The sequence below is a fragment of the Gopherus flavomarginatus genome, chromosome 1, assembly GCF_025201925.1.
Source record: "Gopherus flavomarginatus isolate rGopFla2 chromosome 1, rGopFla2.mat.asm, whole genome shotgun sequence".
Taxonomy (NCBI): domain Eukaryota; kingdom Metazoa; phylum Chordata; order Testudines; family Testudinidae; genus Gopherus; species Gopherus flavomarginatus.
In genome coordinates this window covers 78,721,771-78,739,648 of record NC_066617.1, presented here as the reverse complement: position 1 = coordinate 78,739,648, position 17,878 = coordinate 78,721,771, and the positions used below count along the sequence as shown (strand labels likewise).

The 17,878-nt window shown below is 37.0% G+C and overlaps 1 protein-coding gene across 9 annotated transcripts in view; it reads left to right on the top strand.

The window, feature by feature from the left end:
• The window catches only part of PPFIA2 (PTPRF interacting protein alpha 2), a 655,361-nt gene that overhangs the window by 183,914 nt on the left and 453,569 nt on the right, over positions 1-17,878 (top strand). For 3 of the 9 annotated variants that reach the window (XM_050934473.1, XM_050934467.1, XM_050934460.1), the window contains exon 1: positions 5,524-5,940. The exons of the other annotated variants lie outside the window; for them this stretch is intronic. In XM_050934473.1, coding sequence (XP_050790430.1) covers positions 5,860-5,940 — 81 coding nt within the window. In that variant the 5' untranslated portion in view covers positions 5,524-5,859. Of the gene's footprint in view, positions 1-5,523; positions 5,941-17,878 lie in introns of those variants that run through there. 9 annotated transcript variants of the gene reach the window in all.

The window sequence follows — 17,878 nt, the reverse complement described above, 5'->3', positions numbered from 1 at the left end:
TTAATTAAAGTTTTTAAGTTTCTGTGTGTGGCCCAGTAATCTCATACTTCATAATAAATTTTACATTGCTGCCTGAGTAAGGAACCTATAATCAGTGACTTGTGCAATTTGAACTCCAGATTAATCATGGCTACAGAATATATGAAACAAGTACTTAGCAGATTCAAGGGTGTGCATATGCAAAAATGTAGGCATCAGTGGAGAGGCTTTTTTATTAATTGCCAAATGCGGTTAGCTTGTTAAACATGTTAGCTCTTGTGTGGCATATTCCGTTGCCAGAATAGGTAGAGAACAGCAATGGAAAAACAGATGTTTTGAGTTAAGATTTAAATCACTAGTTTTTATCAAATTAGACCTGTAATTATCCAGAAACATGTACTTTGTATCACATGTTGCTGTCATTTTAACCCTTAGCACAGGACATCATATAGAAGAAACTGCCTTTTGTTAATAAAAAAAAAATGTTTTGTTTTACTCTTTGTCTAATGCACAGTCCCGTGTTTAGTTGCAAAATGATGGTTTGAAGATGAGGTTTTCTTTAACATAAAAATTAAGTTGCAGTTAAATCCAGTGTGGCACATACTCATAGTAATGCACATAATAAGGTATTATTTTGGATACTTAAAAAGGCCATTACTGTTCTTCTGCCAGCCTGGGACTAAGATACTGCAGCTTCTGGACTGATTGAGATCTGGATGGACAAATCTGACTGACTAGTGCAGTGGGGAACAATCTCTACCATAGTCAACTGAAAGGAATAAGCATACGTCCCCAGTTTTTGGTTAGAGGAAGAAAGGGATAAGTCAGGCAGTTTTCTAGGCCATGATGAATGGGTGTCAACAAAGGGATGCTTCAGGAATCCACCCTTGGGAGGGGAAGACCTGAGTTAGACTTGAAGACTGTCGGTGTAGATACAGGAGTCCCAGCAAGAAAAGGCCTTAGAGGCTTTCTTGCAGCTTCCTTTGATAAGCCTGTTAAGAGTCAGGGGGGCTAGGGACCTGACTTCGGACTTATTTAGGTTGTCCAAAGATGAAAAGCTTCAGCTTCAGCCCAGGAACCAGGGAGGAAAATACTCTTGGCATAGGCATAAAAATTATATGAAGGAAAGTTATTGGGGTTACCTCCATTTTTCACTTCAGGGGGAGAGCCTTCCCCAAAATGGTTTGCTAACTGGGACAATAAACAGAGGAGAGAGAGTAGAGTTTGAGTCGGCTTTGCACAACAGTGCTCAGCAATTTCCCCATATGCCAGCTGTCCATTACCAGCTTGGCTCAATAGGCTGCTGTAAGGCCAGCTATTGCCATCAGGTGCCACACTGTCCCCTGCTGGGCAGGCAGAAGACTACAGCAATGGCTGTAGTTTGTGGCTAGCTGAGCTCACTCTTTTCTGCAAGCCCTGAGGTATAGCAACTGGGCTAACAGTTTCTCCTCACTTTTTTGTGGGAAAGATCTGAAAGTGGCTATGGGCTGAAGGGTAGCTATGAAATTGGAGAAAGTAAAAGAAGATGGAAGAGTTTTGTCAAAGGGAAAGACTAAGTCAAGAGGCAGTTTTGGGGAGGAAAGGATGAAGGGGGGGTTAGGGTCTTGGGAGGAGACCGTGCAGGAGCTTGTGGGGAAATAGGAGGTGACTGAAGAATTCACATAGATATCTGGGAGGGAAAGAGAACAGACTTGGAGGTGGTGGAGATTGGTGGGAGGGTTACATTTCAGTACACCCTCTTAAGTCTGCTCCAGCACAGCATAGGAGGCAGTCACAGGAAGAGAACCAGCAGCCAGCCAAAATAAGCATTGTGGAGGTGACTCTTGCTTTCTTTGTTTTTAAGGGGTGAGGAGAAAGGAATTTTTTGGACTGTACTGAAAGAAGCCGACCCTCTGGAGCTGTGGGGAATATTTGTCTCTGCCCTCCCGCTCTCAACCTTTGGGGCAAAATTATCCCACTGCTCTGAAGTTTAATGGTGCCTGTAATGGTAGGGTTTGGACCTAAGAAGCGACAACTCTCAGAATTGGGGGGATGATCACCAGTGGAGAGACACATTTGATCTCAGCAGATATGGCCTATAAATGGAAGAGTTTCTAGTCTGTTTGTGAATGGCTTCTGTTGTTAGAGTGTGTGCTTCCTCCAGGAGTTGATTGACCAATGGCATTCAAGCTGGTCTAGGTCTCAAAAAGGTTACCTCGCTATTTGCCAGAAATGTCGTGTTATTTGCCTGACCATTGTTTAGTGCATCTTTTATTGAATTCCATGACGTGCTAATTTGGATTTTTTTTTAATCTCTGTCAGACCACAAATGAAAATTCCTTTTCTTTTAGTGATATTTGTATGTGAGATCCATTCCCGGCCAGATCCAATAAGATATGAGGGCTAGTATCCAGCATTTGTCAGGCCTACAAAGGAATGCTGCTACTTAAAAGAATGTTACTGTTTTAAAGGTTTGGGATGTCATAGCCCTGGCTACCAAATTCAGTGCACCAATATTTGTTGAGGAGTATCTTATTAAAATTTTGCTTGGTTTATATAAAAGTGATGTAGATTTGCAAGATGTAGGTCCAAAAAGTGGTCAACAAAACACACTATTCATACAAACTAGACTGAGCCAAAATAGGAGTTATTTTTAAAGCTGAGTTTTGAAACATGTGTTTTGTTCTGTCAGGGAGATCCTGGGTTGAGAGCAAACTCAGGTCTTTTCCTGCTTAGATTGTGGTGAAGAGATGGAATATATTGCACTTTGGTACACTTCTGGCATTGTTAGTGTTGGAAGTCTACTTAGACTTCTATAACGCATTTGACTGAGTACTGCACAACACTCTGATTTTAAAAATTAGCATCATAAAGATCAAAGTAGCACATCTTAAATGGATTAAAAACTGGCTAATTGATAGAGCTCAAAAAGTAGTTGTAAATGAAGAATTAGCTACCAATAGGGGTGTTTTAGTGGCATCCCTCTGTTCAATATAACAGTTATCCAGAAGAAACTATAAAATCATTACTGTTAAAATTTGCAAATGAAACAAAGATTACTGGAGTAGTAAATATGAATGGCAGATCAGTTCTACAGAGTTATCTGGCTGACTTGGTAAGGTGGGCTCATTTGGACAACATGCTTTAAAATACTCAAATGCAATCTCATACATCCAGGTACAAAGAATGTAGGTCACACTTAAAGGGTGAGGGACTGTATTTTAGAAAAGCAGTGATGCTAGGAAAGCAAGGTCAGGGGTTATGGTAGGTAACCAGCGGAAAAAAAGCCCCCAGTGCAATGTTGTAGATAAGAGAGCAAAAATGATCCTTGGTTAAGGGAGGTGCCAAGACCACTGGACAGGACATTAGTGAAACTGCTGTGCTCGAGCTCTGTGTTTAGTTCTCATGCCTAGACTTTAAAAGAATGTTGACAAATTGATCAAGGTTCAGAAATGAGCTACAAGAATTACTTGGAGTCTGAAAACCTGCCTCACGGTCAAAGACTAAAGTAACTCAATCTATTTAGTTGCTCCAAGGGAAATTTGAGAGGTGAGTTGATCATGGTATAGAAGTAGCTAGGTGGGAAGAAGATCTCTGATAGCAAAGAGAGCTTCACTGTAGCAGAAATACACATAATGAGATCCAGTGGCTGGAAACCGACACTATACAAATTCAGACTTGAAATAAAATGCAATTTATTTAAGAGTGGGGATAATTAACCATTGGAACAATTTACCAACTGGATGCGGTCTTGAAGTATTTAAATCAAGATTGTGGATGTCTTTCTAAAAGGTATGCTCTATCTTAGCCAGAAGATAAGGACTTTTGATGCAGGAATTACTAGGTGAAATTCTATGGGTTATATATGCAGGAGGTCAGACTTAGACAATGATACTAGTCCCTTTAGTCTTCAAATCTACAAAAAACTCTGTTTATTCATGCAACTGAGGGGAAATATCAGCAGATGTTTGTTAGGAGGATTATAAAGCAACAGAACAGTAGCTCAGAATGAAAAGTTCCATACTGAGATTACCAAAGATCTGGAGTTTCTACTTTGGCCATTTGAGAGACCCTAATGCACATCCCCGTGCCTAGTCCTTCTTTCCAAAATAAAGGGGAAAAAAGAGACTGTACAGCTTCTATAATCCACTTCTCCAGCAAAGACTTATAAGTAGCTTTTGCAAGCTTCAGTACAAGAATGGGTTGAAATAACAATTCTAGAGTAATTATGGCCACTTCTGAGTAGAGTTAAAAGGCAGTGGGTGGGAAAGACTCGGAACAAAGGGTGACTTTCTCCTGTTTGGTTTACAAAAGATTGTAATGGGATATATCATACCATAACATGGACAGCAGCAGAGGTCAGCATGCACATTTAAAGAAAAGGGCATCTGTGTATATGTGGGAATATATGCCCTCTATTAACTGTTATAAAAACAGAGGAACTGTATTATATTTAGTTGCTTTAAAACAGTAAGATGATTCAGAATGAAATGCAGAAAGAGAATAAGAACCAAGCTGGCAGCCTGGCAGTTTCTTAGTCTTTTAACAGGTTCCATTTTTAAATTTGTATTTCTTAAGCTCTTTCTCTCTTGTTTTTAAAATTTTGTATAAATGTATCATGCTTGATAGAACCATAAAGGCATCTTTCTAGCTGTGTTTTATTTTCCATCCTTTCCTCAAACCTACCTTTGAATTATGTGTAAATGGAACATTTATTTTTGCTGTTAAAAGGTGCCAAGTCATTTGAATATGTTCTTTTATGCCTTCCTGTAGTCTGAACAATCTGTGTGAACAAGTAACATAATGAATCCTTGTTGCCTGTTCGGCATGGCTGTTTGCAAGTATCATTTTGTGATCTAAAAAAAAAAAAAAGGGAATGGATTTATTCTTAAGAACTAGCTCCAAGAAATGTCTATATAGTGTATTTCACCTGTAGATCAGTTTTACAATCAATGGTTTGTGTTATGAATTATTAAAATGAGATGTCATGGTTTCTGTAGAGTGGCTTTGAGAAAAAACATGAAGACTGAGGAAAAATATAAAATAATTTCACCGTTATAATTATTATTGCTTTTGAAGCCATTTCTAAAGATAAGGGACAAATAATGAGAAAAGAAGTCTGTGTTCCATTACATGTTAATAGTCAATATAAATATAAACTGACTTTGTTTCTGTATCTCTGTCTTTCATTATGTTCTCAGTCTATAGGAGATAAGTCAAAAATCTGTGTAGGCATTTTTTTTCATATGAAGAGCAATGTATTATTTATCTCAGCTGGGTAAAAAAGACAATGCAAAAATTGTATGTAAATAGTTAAAATTTAAAATAAAGCAATGGTCAGCAAAAGTAAGAGTTAATATGGTTGTTAATAACTGAAATGATAAAATAATCATTGTTATCAAACATAGCTATAAACAGAATCTCAGGCATGCTCCAGGTTAGTCAGAAGAGGTCCTCTGTATTACACTGTGCTTGCTTGCTTGAAATGAAACTCTTATTGGTTAACTGGGATGCTTAGCATAATCACTTTGCTGGGCTGTGGTGGAGGGAGGTGATTATCACTGGGAACAGATGGGCAGGTCCAAAGCATTGCCAGATTCTGCACAAGCTCCATTTACTGTAGGTTGTAGCTTTCTTTTCTTCAACCATTTTAATTTTTATTCAGCCTGCATGTCTAAAGAACTAGCTGAACTAAAAGGTCAGTGACTGAAGACCTTACAGTTTAGCTCACAAATGTAGGAGTGGGGAATTCAAAATGCTGTCACTCTGTATGTGAATGGATGGAGCAAATTTCATTTCATACAGTTGCCTCCGTAAATATATGAAGGATTTATCTGTAAGCTTAGCACTCTATTCTGCATCTGTATCTCCTTGTGGATTGTATTGTATCTGTGATCAGAAATGATTTTCTCAGATATGAACACTGTCTCTGGCTCCCCTAAGGTGCATCCTCCTAATGGAACCCGATTTTATACCTTTCAGGTAAGTGTACTTTAATAACATTGGTTATCTGGAAGTTAAAATGCGGGTAAACTTTGAATCAGAGTAAGCTAAATAGGATAAGAAGCTGGCGTGTTAATTGATGTTTATTTGGGGAAGAAGAGATGTAAGAAATTAATATTTTCAAAAATCAGTTTACTTAGTTATATGTCTGTAATTGAAGATGAAGTTGCATTAAGTATGTTTTCATTATTGATTATTTTCAGTAATATATCCTTCTCTGGCTCATTGGATTTTGTAGTTTCATAGCCAGGGCTGTATTAGTGTTCACATTTAGTAAAGAATAGACACTTTCTTGGCATCATCACAAATTTCAACTTGTAAAATTCAAAAGTATTTTTGAAACTTTATGTAATGTACCTGTCCTGACATAGAAATGTTTTTAATATTCTAAATGTAGGTTAACACTGTCTGAGCTTTAATTTGATTCATTTGGAGAGTAGTAATATATGAGCAATAGACAGCACAGCAGGAATCTATTTGTTAGGAGTATTAAGGTTTTCAGTGTGCAGCCAACTTTCACTTCATGCAGGTGAATAGTCTCCTGTGCTATAGCTAAAGGTAAGAAAGTATTGACAAAACCGTGATATGTTTGATGTGCAAGTCTCTTATCCCTAACCTTTTTCAATAGAAAGTGAAAAATGAAATCTTTAATGCCTTCACTCTAGAAAAATAGGTAGTCCTATATTAAGGGTTGACAAAAGTGCACCCTACAGCACTTTGGCCCTGCATAACAATTCAAACCCATCATAACTTAAACTGTCTTTCAGCTCAGCTTGAAAACAAATATCTCCATGTTTAAATATGTGTATCAGTCTTTATTTGGCAACTACTATACAGTATTCTAGAATAGCACCTTAAATGTATAATAAACTGAGTACATTCCCAGAACAATCAATATAATGGAAAAAAGTTTATACTAAAATACTTAGCACCCGATGCATTTTTTACATCTGTTGAATTTGAAAGAACTTCTGTATACATTTTTTTAGTTCATATTCCCTTCCTCTGTTAAGCTACTATTTTTAACCATGCCATCCTTACACTGATAGTTGAGGGCTGTGCTGAAACAGTGTGTGTCTATCTCACAGCAGATATCTGCTGATCCTGGCAATGATTCAGAGACATGAGTGCCCCAGGGCTGCTGTTCTGCAGAATGATTACTTTTTTCACACACTGAGCTCTAAACATTCTTTACAGTCTCCTGCAGCTGGGACCTTTTACACAGTTTTTGGCATCAGGTATTCTTTCTGAGTCTCTTAAACTGAAAGGGGCAGTATAGTCAATATGCTCAGTCATGGCTGTTTCATCATGTGTTGTTTTTTGACCATAGAGCCTCTGATAGTAACTTGATAGAATGCTGTTTTATGTAGGTTTGTGTTATGGTTAGTATAAATACTCAGGCTGTAGCATTCATTTTCACATGAACAGAAATGTCTCTCCAGAACTGCTTTATCTATCCATAGGATTTTGAGGTGCAAGGGCATAATCTAAAGGAAGAAATTAACTAATTAACAAATTCTGGATGCTAAGTGATCAATATAACACTGACTGATCTTGGAGAATGAGGCTGCTATTAACAGGATAGGTTGTCTGTGTATTAATGCATTTGGGTGCCATTGGGAGACCATTTAAAAAAAAAGACACTAAATGATATCATTCTTCCTGTAGTGTTATATTTTCTTGCCATGTGCTTTCAACCTGATGTTATATAGTGAAAACAATATGTGTAGTTTTAAAAAGTAAATAAAAGAAAAAAGCATATATAAAGCACCTCCACTCTTCTTCAAATCTCACCTCAGACCCCACTCACTTCCTTTGCCTTGGTTCTAGCTTTGACTTCCATTCCTGTGCTGTCTACTCTTTCCCTCCTGTCCTACTTCAACCTGTATTTAAAAAAGATAAGAATTGGTAAGATTTGCTTAATAATGAATCTATATTTGTTTTATCCCTAGTCACATCTTTTGCTACCTTCTCTTTTCCCCTCGCTAGCTACATGTTTTTATACTTATCTAATTTAGATAGTAAACTCTTTGACACCAGGACCATCTCTTATTGTAATATTTGTAAAGTGCTATACCAAGTTAAGGCACTATATAAGGGCCCTGGAAACTCTCATACATGTACTTAGTTTTAAGCACATAAATAGTACAGCTGAAGGCATTGTGATTACAAACATGCTTAAAGTTAAGCCCAGAAGGAAAAGTTTGCAGCATTACGGCCTAAACTGTGGTTAATAATAACAGAGCTGTTAAAATAACTTCACTGACCCAGAATCTCAGCATGTAATATTATCCCTATATGCCTACAACTAGATTAAAAGAAACCAAGCCTGTGCACAAATGATGTGTGTGTTACGTACTCCTAAACCGAAAGTATTAGGAAATAAGACATAGTTAGACACTGTAGGCCAATGAGTTATAGTTGCCTTGTATAAATGTAGCGAGCATAGCTCAGCCATTGGGCAGAGCCAAAACCACTAGAGATCTGTGTAAAAGATTTTGGGGAAAGCATTTACCAGATTTTTAATCAAATGCTTTGACTGATCAACTTAATTTAATATGGGTTAAAATACAGAGGGCTGAGTTCTGCTTTTTCTTCATTTAATACTCAGATGCCTTTCAATTTTTGCTAAAATATCACTTCGGTAAAGATGAAGGATAAGACTTGGAATCAGCTTCTCCTCAACAACTGAAATGTTTAAATAAGCATCAAAGGAGAGGAGATTATGAAATGTGCCATAAGTATGCAAATTCACATACATTTTTTGCATGATTTATTTTAAGCAGGTTATGCTAATATGGACATTTTCTCTCGAATGAATTAGTGTTTATGAAATAAAACTACCGTATGTAACATGAACTTGAATGAACGAACTTAGGCTCTATTTATTTATTTCAAAAAGTCATATTTATGGCATATCATATACTTGATGTCCTGGTCACCCAGTGTTCAGGAAAAGTATTACACAGATATTAGAAAACAGTATTTAGACATCCGTGGACTCTTTGAAGATATCAGTGTCTATATTCTCCAATGCAGAAGAATCATCCTGAACATCTGATAGTGTTAAATTTTGATCTGGGCTGCTGTATTTGCTGAACTGCTTGTTATCATCAAAATAAGTCTCTGGGCTTTGATCCTTAGAGTACACTTGATCAAAGCAATTAAAACAGAAAACTACTCTGAGATAAGGTTATATAAAGGAGTTACACGGTGTGTGACAGTAACAACTGATTGGGAATTCGATCATTTTAATAAATATTTATTTTAATAAAAACAGATAAAATGCAGGTTTTTAGGCTTATATATATCAACCAATCATTATTTCACTTTGTTTATGTGGGCCTGAATATATTTAGCTTCTTTTATGTAAAAACATGGTAGACTTGTGTAGCTGTGTAAAACAAGACAGATTTTTTTTTTTCCTTTTTCTTTTCTTTTCTGTTCCCTTGTATAGGAAGATACCATTGCTGCTGCTGTACATGGATGATTTAGTTTGCCATCAGTCCTTGAAATAAGAAAGTATCTTTAATGTAACTTATAAATGTCAAAGTCCAAATATTACTAACATTACATTCCTCTTTGGCTGGTACATGCATTCCACTGTGTGCACAATGTATTTCATTGTAATACAATGATTATGTGCATAATGTGATGATGGGGATCAGCATGGCTTAAACAAGGCAGTATTTCTAACTATGTTTTTCATCATGCAATGGGTTGCCCCTTACGAGATGCAAAATTATATTTTACCTAAGTTTAAAAAATATTATGGAGGGATAGCTCAAAAGTAGCTGAAAATTCAAACTTGCTTTGTAAATAGGGTACAAAGCTTCTGTGCTTTGCTAAGCTGAGAAAACACTGTCTGTAAAATAATTTATGTATATTCACTATATGCAGTCAACTTTCTTGCCCTGTTGTGAAACTGGAAGTCTTTGCTAAGAAACTGTCCAATCTAAATATTCATAAGTTTAAAACTATGGGAACCTATTATCTTCAGAGTTATCTTGAAGTCTGTCTCAACAAAATCGATCAACAAACCAAATATGAGATCTCTATGTTGGGTGTCTTTGCATAAGAAGAATGATTTCCATAATGACGGTAACATCAGAACTAATTATTTTAAAATGTCTTGTGACTTTCAGTTATTATGGTAATATGTCATGTAAACACAATTCTCAGTGATGGTTAGAGAGTACTGAACCACCCCAAGTGGATCTTATGAAAGAATTCTGCACTAGAGAGAGAAACCTTCCTTGAGTTCCCCAGTGCACAGAACTATGCATGTCTGCTAGATACATCTGGGTCCTTAGCCTTCAAATCAGTATTGTGCAGCAATGAATTATTAACACATTAAAACTATCTCATGAAATGAAGAACCTAGTTTTCATTTTTATTTTAGGTGTATGTAAAGTGTTATGGTGACAAAATAAGTCTCAATACTTATTAGAAAACTAAATTTGTATAACCTATGACTAAAATCCTATTGTGGTTTTATAGTCTGAACTAAAAACAAATAAGCAAGAATGACAAAAATATATTGGTAGATACTGTGGACATGTAGCTAAGGTTGTATGAAAAATATTATTATTTAAGGAATAGCATGTGATTTCTATATGGCAATAGCTAAAATGGGCAAAGTTAAAGCTGTGTATTTATCCTGACATTACATTTCCTTTTACTTTATTATTATGAGTGCTTCACTCACCATCCTTAAAGTTCTCTTTAATACAGATTTTTTGTGTGGAAAAAGTAGTAATTGACTCAAAATGCTCCTTCTTTAACGGAGGACTTACTTAACTTTTTAACATTTGTAATGGCTTTCACTTACCATGAACCACTTTTCACCTTAGGGTGTGTGTGCGTGTTCATACACACATATATAACCTAAAGTTATATTCAATATATATTCATTAAACCCTCAGTTTTATTTTATTTTAATACTTTAAGTACTTATACAAATGCCTTACACGATTACCTGACGTTAAAGGGAAGGTCTTGAAACATTGTTAGTAACATTGCAAAATCCTCTGTGTTTGTACAGTATGTTGTGCTGTGGTGACAGGGCCTGATTCTCCTTTGCCCTGCACCTTGTATCATTTACACCAGAGCAAAGTGGGTTTAAAATCGACTAAATCTGATTGGTAGTGGTTTGCCCTCTTTACATAGACTTTGTGAAAACGTGAATAAGTACACAAAGTGCAAGAAATGAAAAAATCAGAGGATATTGTCTACTCCTGGGTGTCCATGGGCTGGTCTACAGAAGTTTTCTAGAGCTGATTTCCCTCTTCTCCTTTGTGGACTTCCCTTGACCTGAAAGTGTACAGGCAGTTCCTCCAGGGAGTCTGTTCTCCTCTGAATGTTGTACCTAAATAAATATCTTCCTTATTACTGAACCCTGGATCATTTCTCCCTACTGATACAACAATGCTCTTAATTTATTTGACAAATTCCAGTATATATGTGATTTTCATGTTGTACATTAAAATCCTAAAGGCATGTTCAATGTGAAAGTCACAAGTCCATAGCATGCAGGTGACTGCTGGATAGCTTAGTGCTATTAAACATGAAATAAAAGTCCTGTTGTAGCAAGTGCCAAGGGAGTGATGCTTTGGTTTGCAGAAGTTTGTGGTACAGATTGAGTGGGGCTGCTGCTGGACTTGAAAACTGCCTGAAACCCCGTTAGTAAATCCAAGCAGTACCAGTGGCAGCAAAGTTGCTGCATAGCAGTGGGGAATTTTCAGAGATATACAGCATTCGAACTATGTCAAGGAGAGGATAACAATGATGGACTAGTCAGAATTTAAGTTATATCCTGAAGCTGAATGTGGCAAAGTAATTTGAAAATCTGGGCAGAGCCATCGCAAGGAGACAATCATGAAGTGATTTGCCTTGTAATTAAAATGCAAATATTCAGTAGCAATATAAGTGGCTTTGTATGACCTGGAAAGTAGGAGATTTATGGTCGGGCAAATATGTTTGCAGGCTTTTTTTTTTTTTTCTTTTTTAACAACGGCTGATAAAAAGTCGGGGGTGGAAGACTGTTTCAAGTTATAATTCTTAAAGGATGCCCTATGCCGTCATTTATCACTTCCTTTTGTGGTCTGTATTCTTTCTTATTGTTCTTCTACAGAGAACAATAGCCAGACATTTCTGCTGAAATAAGGAGACGTTAAGCACAGTGTTGTCATGCTCGTATATAATTTCTCCCAATATGAGTCTCCCTAGAAAAGAAGATGTAAATAAAATGATTTTTGCATACAAACAATTACACAAACTGAGACAAAACCATATAGAATTTTGAATGAATAATGTATAAATGTTTTTATACATTGAAACAAAGTATGAAAAATAAACTTAGAAGTTTGGTTTTTTTCACAATGGGTCAGATCCTCAGCTGTTGTAAATCACTGATATCAAAGGAGCTGTGCCATTTTTTACAAGCTGAGAATCGGGCACTTTGATTCTAATAAGAATAAGCAATGTTGGCTTGAACCCAGTGACATTTTATTAGTATTTTTAACAATACCATAGAATTAGTATAATAATGCAGTAGTGTTAAATATTGAGGGCTATATTTAGTTAGCCCTCAGATTTGTTTACCATTTTGGCAGTGGAGCTGGTTTGCTCCCTGCAGAGCTTGTAGAAGACACGGCACTCAGACCCAGCTTTCCCTGAGTCCATGACATATGGTCACAGAGGTTAGCCATGAAAAAGTCCTGTGCCTGCACCCTGGTTTCTGGCTCTCCTCTGGCTTCTTGTAAAAAAATTGTGCAGCGGAATCTCTCTCTCTGGCTGGTGCTCCCAGCCTCTACTCCTCCCATTCTACTTAAAAATCAATAGCACTATATGGCTACATATTATCATTATATCTTTTTCAGTCATTCAATAAAATGGTCTAAATCTTTTTATGGGACTTGCTTCTCTGTATGCAATGCCCCCCGCCCCCTGGCTGCCCTGCAGTGCAAGTGGGGCAATTTGCCCCAGGCCCTAGACGCTGCAGGGGCCCCGCGAACCCTGGTGTGGTGGCAGTCCGGGTCTTCGGCGGCATTTTGGTGGTAGGGGCCCTTCAATGCTGCCAAAGACGCAGAGCAACTGAAGGGTCCCCCGCCGCCAAAATGCCACCGAAGACCCGGACTACTGCCGGGAGAGTACAAGTGCCACAGCTCCCCCAATTTGCCCCAGGCCCCCTAAATCCTCTGGATTGCCCTGATGCACTGGGAAATTTGGCTGACTAACAGATGGAAGAATGCTGATTGTTAAGTGGTGTATACTGACTACTTTGGACAATCCAAGAGAATAGCTAATGTATGATCAATTATAGATCAAATGCGCATATTCCTGTGGGCAGAAACATATACCCCTAGCAAGGAAGAAACAGCAAGCATTATGATTCTAAACTAGTAAGATGATTTTACTGTTAAGAATGGAGACTGGAAAACACAGTAGTAGTTTTGCTTTAGTAAGTAGTTAAAAGGCACTTGTGAGTATGGTAATCTCTCAGTTGTAGAGATTTATTCTATTAGATTGTTTTACATCATTCATCCTTAGATTGCTTTATCGTAAATCCCACTATGTACTTTGGCAGCAAGAAACAGTAAGAAAGAAATGTGTGCAAGGATTATCAGCTCTGAAATTCAGCCAGAGGAGACTAATCATTTTGAGTCAGAATTCAATCGCCAAACAAATTTTACATTTTGTTTTTGCTTATTGCACCAGAATAGCTTTATCTACATACCACAACAGTTTTCAAGCTGAGTGGAAACCAACAGGAGCTGTCAGTATATTGTCCTGCAGATAATTGCTGGGATCCAAACAGAGAGACTGTTAGGGCCAGGTTGTCACCCACTCTGCATGCCTGTGCGGGGGAATAAGTAGGCATAAAACATTTCCTTATTCCTCTGCCCCAGCAACACCAGGAGGAAAGCAGGCTCTGCAGAGCTTTTACTTCCTCCTCCCACTCAGGTGGGCCAAGAGGGGGAAGTGAACTGTAGGAGGAACCTTGGCATTGTCCCCATCCCCAACATGTTAGGCCCTGCATCTGCCCAGGGTGCATACACTGTTCCAGAAATTGGGCTATAGTTAAGGTACATCCCTCTGGAGTCAGCTGGCAACTGGGAGGCAAAGGGGCAAAGCATAACCCATTGGAATGAGAAATGCAGATCGTATGAGTTTCTGTGGAACTCTGTACTGAATGTCTTGTGTAAATTGTGGGGAATTTGTGGGGAAGTAGTTCCTCTTCCTTGATGGATAATTTTAGCCATCTTGCTATGAATGCTATTGAACCTTTCCCCTCAACATCTGGAGGAAGAATACTAAAGGAGAATTAACATTACTGTTCCTTTGTATGTTTCATATGTCTTGAACACTTGCCCCAACTCTGCAGTGTGCTACTGGTTCTCCAGACTATATTTCAGATTAAAGCAAAAGGAGGCCAGTACCATCTCTTGGGCTCTCTGGTAGAGCTTTTTTGGTTGGTATAAATTTGGTTTAGAAGATTTTGTCCAAGTGCAAGCTGCAGAATTTTGTCCACAGACAAAGCCCTAATTTAAGAATTTTTTTCAGCAAGGTGATTGTGATGAGAGAACGTGGTTCTGTTGTCTGGTAATCTGGAGGGATCAACTGTAAAGACTTAAATGGGATGCTAGAATCAGTAATTCTGTTCCTCGTTAGTGGAAATACTGATTCTCCATATACTTTAACAAAAACAGTGTGCTGGGGGCCAGTCTAGAGAATAAAACAAACATATACAAAACACTCCTAACCATACATTTTAAAAAAAAAGGTACATGGAATTTACGTGTTCTCACTTATATAATGCTCGTTTCTGTTTTGGGTATGTAGGCTGTAATCTGTTCAGGTCAGAGGAACAGTTTCTTACTCGGTGTTTGTACAGCATCAAGCACAATGAGGCCTTGATATCCTATGATGATCCTCCGCATTACAATAATAAGAATGATAACTGGTATTGGGTGGTGTATTTTGAGGTAGAGCTGATGGAAACTCAGAATTTTTGGTTCCTGGAAAATTTCAAAATTTGGGTTTGGTCTGAACTGGAATAGAAACAAATATTTTTGAAATTTCCCACAAATCAGAATTACTGAAAAAATAGTTTTGGAATTCTGAAATCTCATTTTAAATTTTATTTTTTCATTTTTTACAATTTATTATTTTACATTAATTCATAACTTGTCAGTGGTAGAAGTAGTGCATATTATATGTTATAATATATAATAGATGAAATATTTCTCCTCTTTTTATTTTAAAACTGTGAAGGGCAGCTGCTAGTTAGTATTGTGAAAGATAACTACTTAGTGTTATATTTTCTAGATCAGTGTCTGTGTTGTAAACCCAGTTTGATACTTGGACATAAAATAGTAGTCTATTTTAACTATTATGAAATATAAAAATAAAAAAATGAAAATAAAAATATTGAAACAATTTAGGAATTCTGAAATAAAATTATTATTTAATTTTTTTTCCTGCTGGAATGTTTGTCAAAATGACATTTTCAGAAATGTTTGAATTTGTCAAAAGCAGGGCTGGCTCTAGTTTTTTACCACCCCAAGCAGCAGCAACAACAACAAAAAAATTCCAAGAGTGAAGTGCCAAAGTAAAAATACTTCCAAGAACGAAGTGCCACCCCAGGAATGCCACCATGCCACCTCTAGAGTTGTGCCGCCCCAAGTGTGTGCTTGGTTTGCTGATGCCTAGAGCTAGCCTTGGTCAAAAGCAGCATTTTTCATCAATAAGTGTTTTGACAAAAAAATTTCAACTAGCTCTAATCTTGAGGTATAACAGAAAATTCGTCTTTTTTCTTTGACCTGTTTCAAGGAGAGGTTTGCTATCCAGAGATCTCTTCGCCTGGAACAGAAATAGAGCACATGCAGAGTGGTTTCCAGAAACCTTTAAATGTTTGGTGGTTGTTCACCTGTTTGGTGTTGAAAAAGAAGTCTTCTAATGAGTGATTCAGGTATTCTGAATTGGACTTAGTTCAGATATAAATACTGATTTTTTTTTCAGTGGTGGTTGGTTTGTGGATGTGTTGGTGTTTGGTAGTTTGTGTTGTAGAAAGATTTATAGGTTTCATTAAAGTACAGACTACATGTTTCTCAAATAGTGGGATGGTATTTTTATATTTGCAGATTATAATATTTAAAATAGACACTTTATTTAATTTAGTAAACTCTCTTCTTTTTCGTCTGTTCTTGTCTAATTCAATATCAGGTGGGTGGTTATATTAAAGAATGTTAGTGGAAGGATTATGGGGATGTGATGCTTTTGAAATGATACCTGATAATTCAGTTGGTATTGTGATTCACTAAAATGTGCAAACAAATGAGAAAAACAGATTCATTATTTCCACTTGAGAGAAATAGAATTATTAATTCATGGATATCAGTTATCTGTTTATATTTATATATTAAAATGAATTATACAGAATCAAGTGAAAAATACTTCTGCCCCATGAAATTTCTTTCTTTCAAGTGATAAATAGAATAAAGAATGAGCGAAATATGATTTTCTTGTAAAAGAAAATATTTTAATTCTAGGTACTTTGTACCTATTGCAATGTCACAGTATAAAACGTTGATTTTAGTCACAATTTCAGGTACTGTGAAGATGCTTCTGCTTTCCATTACTATTGAACAAAGTCAATAATCATGAAGTGTCCATGGTGCTGAAAATGTACTGTTGATGCAGAGCTAGCTCAGTAAACTATTTAAAAAAATTGAAGATGTCATGTCAAACAGTATCTGAAACACCAGAGGTATGTTGTGTATGTAAGAAGTGTGTGATTTGCAGTTTGGCTCATTGATCATTTTAATAAGAAATTATTCCCAAAATATTTTTAAACCTTGTGTGTGAAAATGATATCTATTTTTGGCAGCCTCTCTGGTTTTAGGATTAAGCAAATAGGGAAGTGCTAATAAGCATGAGCTAAATGAGGAAGCAAAATAAAAATGCTTCATTTATAAGTGGTAATGTTTGTAACTCCTTCCTTTTCATTGAGCCACTGAAATCCCTTGTCTCTACCACTGCGGTTCATACAATGGGTAAGATTAATAACTGAATCTCTGTTTCACCTTCTTAAATCTAGAATCTCAGTTTTGGTTTATCTCATTAGATCAGAAAGTGTACGCTGCTTCTGTAGGCTGAAAGCCTGGGACAGTTTGGCTAGCAATGTCATGATCTGTTGTAACACACACAGACACCTGGTAAACGATAGGTAGTACAGAGAATAAAATCCATGATTTTCTTTAAAAGTAGTTGAACTAAAGGAACAACTTCAGTAGCCGTTAACAGTAATATCCCATGAGTCTTCAATGAAGGCCTGACTGCAGTAGTAGCTTGAGGGCAAGAATATTGTAATTTACTCTGTGTGACACACAGTTTCAGCTGGTGTGTAATACAGATTCAGCCATCTTCTGGGTGAAATGAGCTAAAGAGATAATATTAAACTAGGACTTTGCAGCCTCCACCAGCTCCCCACACTATCAGATAGGTCATCTCTCTTTCCTGTAACTATCACAGAAGCTATGATCATTTAGTACATACGGCCAACAAAGCCCAGATATAAATATGAGGGAGCTGAGGAAAAGCCGTGATTCTAGAGCAACCTTCCCAAGAAAATCAGGATTAATTCTGTTTTCACCAACTTCAGATCATGGTATAAAGCTCACTATCATTGAAGCAATTCTTCAAAGAAAGAAAACATGGAACAGAAGAGCACACGTCAAAGGCCTCCAAAGCAGAAGCCAATAACTAAACCAATGTGTTTATCCAGTGTGGATAGATCTTGCAGGGGAACATAATTTGTTCCTCCTTTTATCTTTACTGGTACTGTCTTTCCATGCCCAGGCCAAGTTTCTCCAAGGATGGAGAGAAATCCTAGAGATTAGTGAGAATTCCTAGT